Below are 15,335 nucleotides of genomic sequence, written 5' to 3'. Positions count from 1 at the left end.
CTGCTCTAGACTTCACTACTAAACAGGAAGTTCAACATTTTAAGTAGCTGCCAAAGTTCACACCAGATTGACTACAAAATTCTGCCACTTGTAATGAGTTCCAAACTTCAAAGCTCAAATAAAATTCATTTAAAGAAAAGCAAGGGGAAACACGCTAGACAGGATTTTTCCTTCACTGACCTCAATGTAAACATTACCCCATCAGTGAAATACACACAAGTCTTCCTCATATCTTTTTATTCAGCATTTTTCTCCAACATGTCCCAAGTCCTATAAAGCTCTAGAAATCAAATAAGAAAATCAAATCAGTTTTACAGACAATCGTAAATGACTCTTGCAAAATCAAAATATACTTAACAAAGCCCACTTCTAATTAGAAGTGCTTCATTGCAAAATAATGTATTTAAGATAGTATTTAAGATAGTTTAAGATAATTGAAAAATTATGTCATTTTGTGTTCATAAGGATCAAATGAGGTAGATCAAATATAGCCTTTACTATCCTTCTTTTGCTTCCCTTGGGGCTCAGCTGGTAAAGAATCCGTCTGCAATGTGGGAGACCTGGGTTCGACCCCTGGGTTGGGAAGATCTTCTGGAGAATGGAAAGGCTACCCACTCCAGTATTCTGGCCTGGAGAATTCCACAGACTGTACAGTCTATGGGATTGCAAAGAGTTGGACATGACTGAGCAACTTTCACTTTCACTTTCATCCTTCTTTTACAAGATAATGAAACTGAGGAAAATAAACCAAACGCTGATTTGTCACAACTAAAATTCTTTCCTTAAAATACTACTTTTCCGAGTAAGTTCTGAACTGCACTTATCAAATCCAACTTGTACATGGCTTTGCAGGACTATGTCTATGAATGTATCTTCATGGGGAAAAGGGTCATTCTAATAAGATCTTCAAGTCCATATTCACATTTATGTGGCTAATTCTGAAGCCATCCCAGCAAGTCTAACCAAGAAGCCTGAACTTAATCAGATACAATTTAAAGCATGCTCGACCTTTAGTGTAAGTGGGTCATAGATTATAGAAGTGTGGTGATCCCTTCCCAGCAGTGCAAGAGAAACACTCTCAATGGGAGAAATACTATTAATGGAAATAATCCAAAAAATGGAGCAGCAAGCCTAGAATCTCCCCCTCCATATTCCCAGGCTCTTTCTGCAACAGTGATCATGTATTCATTTGAACAGATACTTATACAAATTATTTTTACATCCATTTTAAGAGGGAAATGCTTTTAAAAAGAAAGAAAACCAAGGAAAGAAATATAATCTACAATATGGATGGTCAGTAGAGGGTTTTTTCCCCATTCTTATTGGCATGCTTTTAAAAGTATTGCACATGTTGATTATAATGTGAGATAATTACATTGTCACTTTAACCTGTGATCTGAATATTCCAGTAACGATTTTTTTTAATTTACATGAAATATAATTGAAGAAAGTCCTTAGTGAAAATGCCCTCTTGTTTGTTTTACGAGTATCTAGTTATTTTACAAGTGACTAAATTAAAGAAAAATATGAAAAAGATAATCTCAAATCCAGTGCCAGATACTACTGCTGGGACAAAGATCCAGTTAAGACCAGTAAAGGTTCTACATAAAAGCTCACCATTCTGCTTCTGAACTAATGGCTCAGATGGAATTCAGCAAAAACTCCTAACCTGAATAATGCAATATAAGTAATACTGTCCACAAATTATCATAGGAAGAGATGCCTTTTACTGTTCTCTGAAGCCAACCTAAGAAGTATTTTCATCAAAGTAAGTTGTCTAAATAGATTTCAATGTGATCATTCTTCTACTTGACAATGTAACATGACCTAGTAGATAAAATGCTCTTCTGTAAATGTAGGTAGATTTGGTGCCCAATCATATCAGAGACTACAGCTTCAGAATCTTTCCACTTCATTTTGTTTGTGATTAAGATGTGGACACTGCTGCCATAATAAAATCTGGGGAGGTTACATAAAAGAACACTACCATATCCATAAATCCTATATATGGCTGTTTCCTAAATATATACTCTAGGATTCTCCTTGTCTCAGTTTTGAAATTTCACATAATGAACAATTAATTCATCTGTCAAATTTCCAAATGCAAAGACAGAAGCTGCTATAAAATTCCCTCTTTTAACATAATCTTTGGAGCTTTTCTCAACACTACAAAAATTATAATCTAGAACAGTCTTGCAAACGATTGATGTAAATCTATAAGCTCAAAGAATACTATCCTTCCTATGTACCAAAGACACAATGACAGTTTTATTTTAAGCCACAAAGCACTCTAAATAGTATATGTCTACTATCTCAAAATATATTGTGCAAAATGGATTTCATATACAAAAGAGAATTTTGAAGTTTTATTTATACTACACACACCCTAATCCCAAACAAGGACTCTAGCAAGGGCTCTTAGTGAAGTCATAAAATAAACATAGATGGCACGTCATAACTCTCCAATTAGGGATGGAGATTTAGTAAGTGTTGTTCCCCCTAATTTTTTTAAAGCTAGTATTTTTTTCAAATATTCTATTTCTGACAATTTCTAGTATGTTCTCAACTCTGCTTTCACCCATGCCATGGGCAATAAGAATGAAGGAAACAGATGTTTTCAGGCACTCCACATTTATACTGTCTCCAGTCAGACAATAATGATGTTAATGAGTTTGTTCCCCTTTAGCTTAGGGTCAAAAAGAGAATCCAAAAGCAATAAACACACACACACACAAACAAACAAACAAACAAAAAACACCTAGATGTATAGTATTTCTCCATTTAACAGTGAAAATATTTCAGTGGACCAGTCTCAATATCTTTATATTTTGTAGAAACAACCTACTACTTATGGGGCTATTCAGACTACTATTCACCAACCTTGAAGGTAAACAAGACTGGGAACTGGACAGTCAGCTCCAGCTTCATTTTTAATCTATAACAGAATCAGCAAACTAAAGTCCAGGGCCAAATCTAGCCCACCACCTATTTTTGTAAATAAAGTTTTACTGGAACACAGCCACACTAATTTGTTTTCCCATGGTTGTCTTCACATTACAATGTCAGAGTCTGAGTAGCTGTGACAGATGTGTGGTTCGTCAAGCTTAAAATATGTACTATCTGGTAGTTTACAGACAGTTTGCCAACCCTTGGTCTACAAATATCTAAAATTGTTGAAGATCAGTATAAACATGTCCATGAGATAAAAGCTTGACCAACAACCCGTAAAATTTGCTTTATGTCACAGTGTCAAACAGACTCTGCAGGCAAACTCTGATAGTACTCACCTGATTAGAGAGCATTCTAACCCTCACAGACCACTGGTGGGAATGTAAAATGGTACACTTTGGAAAACAGTTTGGCATTTCTTAAAAAGTCAAAAGGAGTTACCATTTGACCCAGCAATTCCACTTCTAAGTATATACCTAAGAGAAATAAAAACAAAACTTGCACATGAATGTCCATAGCAGGATTAATTATAATAGCCAAAAGACGAATACCACCCAAATGAATTAATTTATCATTAATTAATTGCCATTAATTGACAAAAGGATCAACAAATGTGGTCACGCCACATGACAGAATACTATTGGGCATTATAAAAGGAATGAAGTGCTGATAACATCTACAACAAGGATGAGCCTTGAAAACCTTATGCTTAGAAAAAGAAGCCAGTCACAAAAGGCTACAATATATTGTATGATTCCATTTGCATGAAATGTCCAGCATAAGCACATCCGTAGAGACAGAAAGCAGATTAATCATTACCTAGGGTAGGGAGGGATGAGGAGTAAGAGTTAAAGTATACAGAGTTCCTTTAGGGGGTGATGAAAATGTTCAGAAATGTATTATGGTCACCATGCACAACCCTGTGGTTATACTAAAAACCACTGAATTGTACACCATAAATGGGTGAACTGGATGGTATGTGAATTATACCTCAATACAGCTGTTACTCAAAAAAAGACATTCTAGTAATCTGCTAAAACACCTAAAATCAGAATATTAGAGGCTTATATTTTGGAATACCTCTTAAAAAATAACCAGTCTCTGCTTATACTAAATGAGAAGCAGTGTAACATTACTAAAGAGCAGGCACTCAGGTCGTGTATGTTGTTGTTGTTTAGTCACTAAGTTGTGTCCGACTCTTTTGAGACCCCATGGACTCTAGCCCGCCATGGTCCTCTGTCCATGGAATTTTACAGGCAAGAATACTGGAGTAGGTGGCCATTTCCTTCTCCAGGGGATCTTCCTGATTCAGGGATTGAACCCGAGTCTCCTGAATTGGCAGGCAGATTCTTTACCACTGAGCCACCAGGAAAGCCCAGGTCGCATATACTAAGATGCAAATCCCCATGTTGCCACTTATTATTGCCACTTTGTCCAGGGTAAGTTACTAATCTCCTTATTTCTCACTCTCCTCATCTGTAAAATGGGGAGGGGGGGTGTGATTGCCTCAAAAGGAAGGGTTGTGGCCAAGGTTATATTAGAAAAATATAAAGAATTGAAGAATTTAACACCATGTCCAGTGCATAATGAGCACTCAAACCATAGGATTTGGGAACAACAACAAATTCCTGAAGTTGTCCCTGAAGAATTTAGTTTTATACTTATTGTTTGAATTTTTATGTTACCAGTGTCACTAAAATAGGAGCTGTGAAACTAAACCTGCTCTCAAAAATATAGGAATTATTAATTTAAAAAATAAAACAAAGTGAACATCTTTAAGAACTTTAAAGTGAAAGTCACTCAGTCGTGTCCAACTCTTTGTGACCCCATGGACTATACAGTCCATGGAGTTCTCCAGGCCAGAATACTGGAGTGGGTAGCCTTTCCCTTCTCCAGGGGATCTTCCCAACCCAGGGATTGAGCCCAGGTCTCCCACATTGCAGGCAGATTCTTTACCAGCTGAGCCACAAGGAAAACCCAAGAATACTGGAGTGGGTAGCCTATCCCTTCCCCAGAAGATCTTCCCGACCCAGGAATTGAACCAGGGTCTCCTGTATTGCAGACAGATTCTTTACCAACTGGGCTATCAGGGAAGCCCCTGATCTTAAGAACTTGAAGATTTCTTTAATTTTCCCTACTTGTATTCCTCTACTCCTTTATTCAATCAGCACAACACCCCTGCAAGGTCTATGCTATCACTCTCATTTAACATGTAAAGAAACTGAGGCTCAGAGAGCTTAACTAACTTGCTCAGGGTCACACAGCTAGAAATGAATGCCTAAATGAAAAAATGAATGAATGTTAGCACCACTAAATTTTACACACATGGTAGAAAAGAATGTTCATTTCACCGTATTATTTATGTAATAGAGCCTGTGTTTAGCACTGAGAAAGTGCACATTTGGAAATTGTTGAAACTTATCTACATAGCTGCCAAAAGTAATTTGAGTATCTCAGAGACATTCTAGAAATAAAAAATACTTATGCTGCACTTCACAATCACTAATCCATGAAAATGGCTCATGAAGCAGCTATCATTCCTTCTATAAATAAGGAGAAAATGGTGATAATGTACCCCAAGGTTACCAGATCAGATCTTAGGGGGCTGCCTTACAGTCTTCAAAGCACTGTTGATCCATATATTTGGGGAAAAATAGATAAGGGTATGCAGGAAGGATATGATGTTTCTTATCGGTTCTATAAGATAGCAGTGTTAAAATGGTAATCTGCACATGATAGCCGGAGCCAGAGACCTCTGTAACTGAATTAATAACATTGTTTTCATAAAACATTAAAATCTTCATAGGGTTAAATCCATCCTAGATTTGAATATACCAAAATACTCTGAACTCAGGGTTAGAATTAGAAGCCTGAGATACAGTCAATGTATAATATTTTGTGTTATTAAACTACACAGAGAGGACACAATCAGCATTCTTATTTGTAAATGATTCAAATATTCCAAACAATGGTAACAAAGTAAAAGCATGTATCAAAAGAAATAAAAAAGATAGAAAAAGAATGTGTAACAGAATACAAGAAGTTGAAATGCAACAATATGCACTTAGATACAAAGAAACTGGCTTAATAACCATAAAGTAATCCTTTCTTGATGTGAATGGATGGTGGACAACTAAAAAAAGGCCAACAAATGAATTTAGTTGGGGGGATGGGGGTAAGAGGGGTGTCAAATGGGAGGAGAGTACTACAGTTCTCCAACTGGGACCAAAAACCTTGAGGCATGGAAGAATTCAGTTTCCTATAGGTGAAGAATGTAATAAGAGAACAATGGTTTGAACTTAAACTTAAAGTGTCTAAAATTTAAATTGTCATTTCATTAAAAGGGTCCCATTTAATTCAAGTTAGGCACCAAGCTTGGGAATCAAAAAGACCTAACCTTAGGAAAAAAAATGGTTTTACCTAAAAGCCAGCCATCAGAATCTGCAAAACACAAGTAAAGTGAAAAAGAAATGTACTTTTTTTTTTTAACCCTAGCTATGTTGTTGAGATAGATTCACAGAAAGACAGTATAATGGTACCATCATCCACAGAAATGAAGTCAGAATCTTGCTTTTCAGTCACATGAGGAATGGACTATTAAGCATCATATTAATATTTATTTTGATAAATGCTTTAAATAGCCTCTGTTATAGACAAGCCAATTCTTGGTCCTCAGTCAGTGCATTGGCATTTTACATTATTGATCTGCCCCATCTTGAGACTTCTGTGATCAAGCTATCCCAATTCTTCTAATTTCGTGAGTTATACTCCAAACCGTAAAACCCCACTGCTAGTTCCATCAACCCCCAAGAACTCATTCATTCATAGTTTAACTTCCAAAATGTTGATTTCCAAATCTTCACTATCATTCTAGACCTCTCATTCAAACTCCACCCATGTATTTCCAGCTATGATCACTTAAAAATAGCCTGCATTCAATTCAAAGTGCCAATCCATATCAAGGAATACTGGGTTGCAGTTTAAGGGAAGACCGAGTTAGATAGATATATAGATGGATATGGAAAGGCCATCAGACATACTATTTGCAATGTAAAGTGAATATTTCAGTAGACTGTACAAATATGATCCCATTCTTCCAGAAGATGTACAAAAACTGGGGACTTTCTTGGAGGTCCAGTGGTTAAGACTGCTTGCTCCCAATGCAGGGGAAGCGGGTTCGATCCCTGGACAATGGTTACCTTTGGAGAATAGAGCTATGGATTGTGGGAGAAAGGAGAGACATTCACTATTTACCTTTGTGTCATCTTTATTTTAAAAAAAATTTATAAACACTAATAAAAAGAAAGTTAACAGAATATTAAGTCTTAAAACTGGAAACATATATGAACTCTCTTTAGGTCAACTAGCTTCAGAAGTAAAATCTTCCCAGTGTAGAAAGTCAACTAAAAAATAAAACCAAAATGTGAGAGCTGTGCACCCACTCCATCAGCTTGTGCCTGGGGTTAGGTACCTGCCCTGCACTTGATTACTAACTCAGTCACTTGATTACTTAGGTGTGCAGTGTTGACAGAGAGTGGAGATGCTCACCACTCAGCAGCTGTGATTCAGTACAGTTTTCAGAGTCAGAGAAAACAATTTCAATATTTTATCACAGGATATGGGAATAATTACCCTGTGGAAAGAACCCCACCCCACTCTCAACAAACACCTATCTCTGAAACCTCATTACTTCTGGTTTGGCAACTTAGGAGTAATCAATCAACTATTCTGTCTGTTGGGGCAGGGGAATTGGAAGGAAAAATTTGGAGAGTAAAAAGGGTGGAGAAAGTTCCAAAACATTATATTTTGGATGGATAGTCAAGATTCTATATTGCCATGGCTAAGGAATGCATAAACTTATCAGTCTGGTGGCAAACACTGGTATTTCATTAGAAAGACAAAAAGAAAAATGAAATAAGATGAGACAATGAACCTCTGGGCTTTCCATGTGGTGCAATGGTAAAGGATCTGCCTGCCAATTCAGGAGATGCAAGAGATCCCTGGGTTCAGGAAGATCCACTGGAGTAGGAAATGGCAACCCACTCCAGTATTCTTGCCTGGAGAATCCCATGGACAGAGGAGCCCGGTGGGCTACAGTCCATGGAGTCATAAAGAGTCAGATACGATTAAGCGACTGAGCATGCATGCATGGAACGTCTACTGAAGAGGTAAGAAATTTAACCAAAAAGTCGAACAATTAAAATGTGCAGTAAATTATGGAAATGAAGACATATGCCTTACTTTAAGGACACCCACTGCAGCATTTTCACAGCTGGAATCAACGGCAGACTTCAGCATGAAATAAACGGGCTTTAGAACTGGTAGGATTCCCATGTGATCTTGGACAAGTTACTGACCCCTCTGAATCTCACTGTTTTCTGTAAAATGGGTACAATGAAAGGAGCTAACATATGTAAAATGCCTAATATTTGAAGGCATAATTGTCCCTTCATGAAAAAGGCATGTTAAGTTACAAAAGATTTTTTTTAACTCGTGAATATATGTCAAAGTTCCTTTAAACCATTTCTGCCAGGTTTGAAATATGAAAACATTTACAAAAATGCAATTATTCAAGCACCATCTCCAAAAGTGAGGTATGCTTGCTTCTTTAATTTACTGAATAGAGCTATCACTGAGGATGGTGAAAGAATTTTCAATTTAAAGGAGCTATCTAGAAACACAATATAAGGGACATTAAGGAGCTATAGTTTGGCAGGTGAAACCACTGCAGACATGAGGTGGAAATGGAGGGTTGGGGGGAATTGCACATGTCAGGGCCACAGAACAAACATGTCACCGTCTTGGAAGGTAAGGGAAAAATCACAGGAAACATGAAGACCACGTGCAAACCACCCTTCAAGTCTAAAGCAATCTGTAGAAAGCGGACATGAAGATACTCGGAGAAGGTTGTGCACATGCAGAAAAGCAACTGAGAAGCTTGGTTCACTCCAAAGGGGTCCTAGAATCAAACACCATCATCAGGGATCACCACTGCTTACCTCCTCCCGATAACACCTGCCGTGTGGAGGAATCTGCACTCTGCATGTAACATGCTTTTTCTCTGCAGGACTTCAGTTGATCCCCTACAGCTTGATCTTTCTGGGGCACCAGCACTCTAGCTGGTGATTGTGTTTCTTTTTCCCTTGTTAAATGATTGTCCCTCACATCAAGCACTTCTTTCATGAAACATCTCATTTCTGGAAAATTCTTGGTTCCTTCAGGCTCTCACTTGACTTTATTTCCTAACATGAACAACTAGTTTACCTATCACATCTTGCTAAAATTCTTGGGAAAGATGTTCCAACATGATATAACACCGTTCCTCCCCCCGCCCCTACCCCATGGTACTAGAAACCCAAATCACTGGGCCAATCAATATATGTGAAAGTCATAGTAATTAGGACAAATTAGTAAAGCTGAATTTTACTCTATGTTAAATTATATATTCTGCATATTATTAATCTGGTTTTTACATAAATGCTGCATTTAACTCAATTCTCTGGCAAACAGCATTATTGGAATTGCAAGTAAGAAATTTAAAGTATATAAGCAACTTAACCATATCTTTTTAATAGAGTGTATGTGCAAACACAATCAATACTAAACTGATAGATGCCTTGTTATTAAATTAAGTCATTATAGTAGATAGCCATCATCAACTGTTATTGAAGCAATCCTTGTTCTGTGTTGTTCCAAGCATCAGACAATCACCATGTTAGCACTAGATGAGTGTCATAAATCAATGTAAACCTTAAAAGACCCAAAAAAATTAACAGCAAACATAGGCTGAAACAAAATTGTTAATACAATAAGGCTCAAAAACACAGTGTAGAGAAAATAAAATCCATGTCTTGGTCTTTTGGCTTTGATACTTCCCCCCAAATATTTATTCCAATTTTTAAAAACTGTGAGCCTTTGAAAAGCCAGTCCCAAAATATTACATACATAAGCTAAGTTTTAAACCAGTGACTCTCAATCATACCTGCACATTAGAATCACTTAGAAACCTTTAAAAAATACCAATGACCAGAACCCTCTCCCAGAGATTCTGATTTCATTGCTCTGACACAAGGCCCTTTCATTGATCTTTTTTGAAAGCTCCCCTGGTGATTCTAATATGTAGCCAGGTGGACAACTACTACTTTAATACAGCCTTTTGGGACAATAATTGCTCTGAGGTTGATAAACATGCTTTTTGCCTTTCAATGAGATTTTATTTTACAACTACTCAATTCATTCCATAGCTAATGAGCAACTGTTACATTGCAGGTTCTGTGTTAATAATAAAGAAAGATATGTAAGATATATTTCCTGCCCTCAAGAAGCTCCCTGTTAGCTAGGGAGAGTGACCCACAAATAAGAAACTGTAACTAAATATGATAAGTGCTCTTGAGGTGTAAGCAAATACAGCATGCCTCACAAACTTGTATGTCATCCTTGAGCAAGGGTCAGACTGCATCATTCCAATTTTAGTTTATGTCCTACTGGAGAAGGGAATGGCAAACCACTTCAGTATTCTTGCCTTGAGAACCCCATGAACAGTATGAAAAGGCAAAAAGATAGGACACTGAAAGATGAACTCCCCAGGTTGGTAGGTGCCCAATATGCTACTGGAGATCAGTGGAGAAATAACTCCAGAAAGAATGAAGGGATGGAGCCAAAGCAAAAACAACACCCAGTTGTGGATGGGACTGGTGATAGCCACCTGATGCGAAGAGCTAACTCATTGGAAAAGACTCTGATGCTGGGAAAGATTGAGGGCAGGAGGAGAAGGGGACGACAGAAGATGAGATGGTTGGATGGCATCACCGACTCAATGGACATGGGTTTGGGTGGACTCCGGGAGTTGGTGGTGGACAGGGAGGCCTGGCATGCTGCGGTTGATGGGGTCGCAAAGAGTCGGACACGACTGAGCGACTGAACTGAAAGCAGGAAAGTCAGAAGTTACAGGTTACTAAATATCCAGGCAAAAATATTCAGCCTACACAAGGCGAAAACAGTGTACATTTTGCTACTCTCTTTCACAGAAAACTGCTGTACCATGAAGGTAGGCATTTCTACATTTTAATTTGGATGAATCATTTTAAAATTTCTTTCATGTAATATTACTGATTGTGCACTTGCCTATAAAACCATCAATTTGCAAAAGATACAGTAAATGCTCATGACCATAAAAATTAGCCAATTACCTGTATTTGCATAATACCTTTCCCTTCCAGTAATTTGCTACATTTGCTAAGACAAGAAGTTTTGGGACAATGACAGCATTGGATGTTTGTTTCAGTCACTTGAAAGATGTTACACGGGAAAATGTCATGGAAACAATAGGCATTCAAGGATCACTTGCAAGACTTTCAAAAATAAGAAACACAGGGGGAAAGAGTTTAAATTAAAAAAAAAAAGGAATGGCATTCTCTCAATATTCATAATGAATCAGACAACTGATTCCCAGTAAAATAATGGGTGGGTGAGTGAGTAGGTGAGTAGTGAGGCAGGGGAGTTGAGTGGGTAGGCAACAGATGGGTAAAAAGGTGAAATCCATTTTAAAGCACTTCAGTGAAAATTTAAACCTGTTAAACCCTAGGGGTCAAACACAACTTGTGATGCTAATTTAGTTATAAAAGAAGAATCACAATTCCAGAGAACTTGGATGGCAATCAACAAGGTTTTCTGTGCAAGTGAATGTCCTCAAGAGCTTTCTGTTTAAATCCAGAGTTGAACAAATTCTGAGTTTAAATGCCTGCTGTCAGAGACCCTGCAAGAAAATCTCAAGTGAATTTCAATTTTCAGATCAATATATGCTGAGACAATTTACTGGAGAAAACCCTCCAACCTTTACACAGGGTGAGGAACACTATCATTACGTTCTCTGCCACAAAGCCTACCTTGAATACATTATTTCATGGAATGACATATCATAATCAGCACTGACCAAGTCAGGCTTTGTAGGATATGAACGCGGTTTCACATTCACAGTAGTTAAGGTAGCCACAGAGGACCTCAAAATTAGCTTGTTCCCCCTCCTCGTGCAGCTCTGAAGTAACACAGGAGATGAATCTCGTTCTCCCAGAGGCATTTCCTGAAAATATTCTATCAATTATAAGTCAGCAGAATACTGATTGTGCTAATGTGATGCTGACCACTTTTCTTTTCAATATCCAGAGATCACATCATCACTCTTTCAGATCTCAAGGAATCAGAACTAGCTACTAACATTGATTCAATGATGCCTATATATCCCATCATCACAATAGAACTAACATTTTAATCTCACATTTTCCGATTATGACTTTGCTGGCTCATTTGAATCAAATATAACTAAGACACAACAAACATCATTCCCCTTGGCACCCCCCTCCCACGCAATCATTTGGGGGCTTTTGGGAAACACCTTATTTACCTTCATTGGGAGCCAAGAATGAAGAAACCAAGATTTTTTTTTTGACATATTTGTCTCTCTAGAACTGTGCTATTCACATATGGCTACAAGCACTTGAAATGTGGCTAATCCAAATGAGGAGCTGAATTTTGAATTTTATTTCTTTTAAATTAATTTACATTAAATTTAGAAAGAGATAATTCAGTTATTAGAAAACTTTTAGGTATGTTTGCAACAACTTGGGTATGTGAACCTACTTTTGCAAATGCAAATTTTACGAAACCTAAATACAGAACAAGTATGTCTGATGAAAATTCAGCTTAGTGTGAGAATGGAGATGTATGGTTAGTGTAAAACACACACTGGATTTTGAAGATTATGAAAGAAAAGATGTAAAATAGCTCACTAATGATTTCTATACTGATTACATGTTGACGTGATATAGTCTGGATCTATTGGGTAAGAGAAAATATTTTGTGAAAATTAATTGCACCCACTTGCTTTTAATCTTTTTAATGTGGCTATTAGAAAATTTACATATGCAAATTTTACATATATAAAATTACATATGGGGCTCGCATTATATACTGTACAGACTGCTCTGCTCTAGAGCACTTCCACAACCACCTTAACAGAGCACATTTGGATACCGTTCTTCCAGTAGACAAGCTAGTCATGTAACAATAGGGGCAAAGAGTAACATGTCCTTGTATCAATTGGATCTGAGGAAAGTATGTAGCAAGCTCTACCCACAATCTCACCATGTGAGGCAACACTGTAATACCTCAACATGGGAGGAAATTAGTGAGTTATCCACACTTAAATTGAAATCCAGTACTGCAGACAACTTAAAAAAGAGATTGAGCCAACTGCTCTAAGGTCTTGGTTTCATTTTCCAACTGCGGACCTTAAAATAGACAATAAAGCACCACTTCCAAAAAGAGGTAAAATATTTCAACGGTAGCTATCTATCAATCCTTAAAAACTAGGCAAAAAATTTCTCTTCAATTTTATCTCCTCAACTTCTAAAGCCACAGAATACACGCTGAACTAGAAAATCAACTTCAGATCACCAGCATTTCCCTCACAAGCAAATTAGCAGGATTGTGCACTTGGAATACTGTTTGACAAGAATGAAAAGGAAACTATTCAAAACAGATTTAAGGAATGGACAATTAGATGAAGAACTGCAGATTTAATTCTCAATCAGCCCTGTGATTAATCTGATTCCCTGCTTTTCCCTAGTGTAATTATACAACACAGATGAAAGGATGAGCATTTGGACTGTCAGTTCTGTATTCTGGACCAGCCCGGTGACTCAAAGCAGACGGCGCTACCACGCTAACCACCATCCCAACAGTCGAGGGAAGCCTCGAACACTGATTTAACAGTCATTGCATAACGAGGCATTAAAAATTCGGAAACCCCCAACTCTTTCCACGTTGGTCTACACCAGGTGAAGAATTTGCTGAAACCGAACGCACCCCGTCTTAAATGACCCCTTCCAATCCGGGCATGGGGTGAACACAAAGGCATGTATCTAATACCATGCACAATAGACACACACCCCACAATTTAAGACCCTGGACGTTCTTTCTCTGTCTCTCCACGGAAGCAATGAAATGCAAGCTGCTCTTTTCTTTAATGGTCTGTGGTACACGCAAGGTAACAATAAGCCCAACTGTTCCCAGGAAGCAACTATAAAATCGGTTCTGCCACGTCCCTGTGCAACCGTCAGATAAAATGCAGACAGCAGATTTCAGCCGGCCCCACGCCTCATAAGGGGGCCGACCTCGGCTCATCGGCCTCCATGGATGGCCGAGAAGCCCCCCAGACTCCCGCCCGGCGGGAGGTCCAGGTACACGTCTATAAATACTGCCGGGTGAGGAGGCCAGGGGAGGCGGTGGGGAGGAAGGGCAGGGGGCAGACCCGGGCGGGTGCGGGTGCGGAAGGACCTGGGCATCACTAAATTCATTTTCCCACACTCCCGCTCCCTCGCGTGGAGACTCACTTGCCGATCACCTCGCACAGCTCGTACACATCCTCAAACAGTACGTCGTCGTCGGCCATGGTCCGGAGGGGACAGTGGCCGTAGCGTGGAGGGTTCCAAAAACGGGGGTGGGGGCGCCAAAGAGCTCAGTGCCCGGCCCCTGGCTCGCCTCCTCCCCTCAGGACCCGCGAGCCCTCGGTGCCGAGGACACTCGAGCGAGGCCCGGAGACTGCGGCGCCTTCTTCAGCTGGCGACCGCCCCGGCGCGGGCGGCGGGGCCGGGGCGCAGGAGCGAGGGCGGCCCGGGCCAGGCGCCGCCCGCCCGCCCGCTGCTCCTCGCGCTGTTCGGGCCGCGCTGCCCGGCGTGCGGATCCTCGGGGATCGCGCGGCGCCTCGCTCGCCTCTCGTCAGCCCGCGCGGGCCGCGAGGCCGCGACCGTTCCCTCTGTCGAGGCTGGCTCCGGCTCGGCGCGGGGCAGCTCGGACTACGGGGGGGCCGCGGCAGGACCGTGGAGGGAGGATCGCCGCGGAGGGAGGTGGCGGCGGCAGATCGGCGTTGGGGACCAGGAGGCGGCGGCAGAGACGCTCCCCCCTTCTTCTTCTCCTCCTCCCGCCGCCGCCGCCGCCCGCCCGCCTGGGAGTGGGAGGGGGGCTTCGTGGGACTGGCTGTCCGTGCGGGCGGGAGCCACGGCCACCGCCTTCAGCTCCTCCTCCGCCTCGGCCGCCGACCAGCTCGCGAGCCCCGCGCACCGGCCTGGCGCACACACGCGCTCCTCCCGCTCCGGCCGCGCGGCTTCCCGAACCACATACCCCGCCCACTCCAGCCCGTGGGGAGGCGGTGGCCCAGGGAAAGCGACCAGGCAGAGCGACGCATGCGCGCGCCACGGGCCACGTCACGGCAAACCGGCGGGCGCCGGGAATCTACAAGGGGCGGGGGACTAGGGCGCCGGGGCGGCATCTGCTTAGGCGGGGGTGGGGCGGGGTCGTCACCCCCGCGACCAAGCCGCGGAAGGGGTCGG

General features: G+C 40.6%; 1 protein-coding gene across 11 annotated transcripts in view; it reads right to left on the bottom strand.

The window, feature by feature from the left end:
- Nucleotides 1-15,135, bottom strand: part of CASK (calcium/calmodulin dependent serine protein kinase) — a 385,636-nt gene extending 370,501 nt beyond the window's left edge. For 7 of the 11 annotated variants that reach the window (XM_081564438.1, XM_081564440.1, XM_081564447.1 and 4 more), the window contains exon 1: nt 14,340-15,134. In XM_081564438.1, the coding sequence (XP_081420564.1) occupies nt 14,340-14,398 (59 nt within the window). In that variant the 5' untranslated portion in view covers nt 14,399-15,134. Of the gene's footprint in view, nt 1-14,339 lie in introns of all 11 variants that reach the window. The other 4 variants (XM_081564436.1, XM_081564441.1, XM_081564446.1 and 1 more) reach the window with 3 other exon arrangements.
- Between the last annotated feature and the right edge of the window lie 200 nt (nt 15,136-15,335).

This window comes from Giraffa tippelskirchi, chromosome X (genome assembly GCF_054371585.1).
Source record: "Giraffa tippelskirchi isolate mGirTip1 chromosome X, T2T-mGirTip1v1.2.pri, whole genome shotgun sequence".
NCBI lineage: Eukaryota > Metazoa > Chordata > Mammalia > Artiodactyla > Giraffidae > Giraffa > Giraffa tippelskirchi.
Note: the sequence above shows the minus strand (reverse complement) of the source record. Positions and strands in the feature narration are given on the sequence as shown.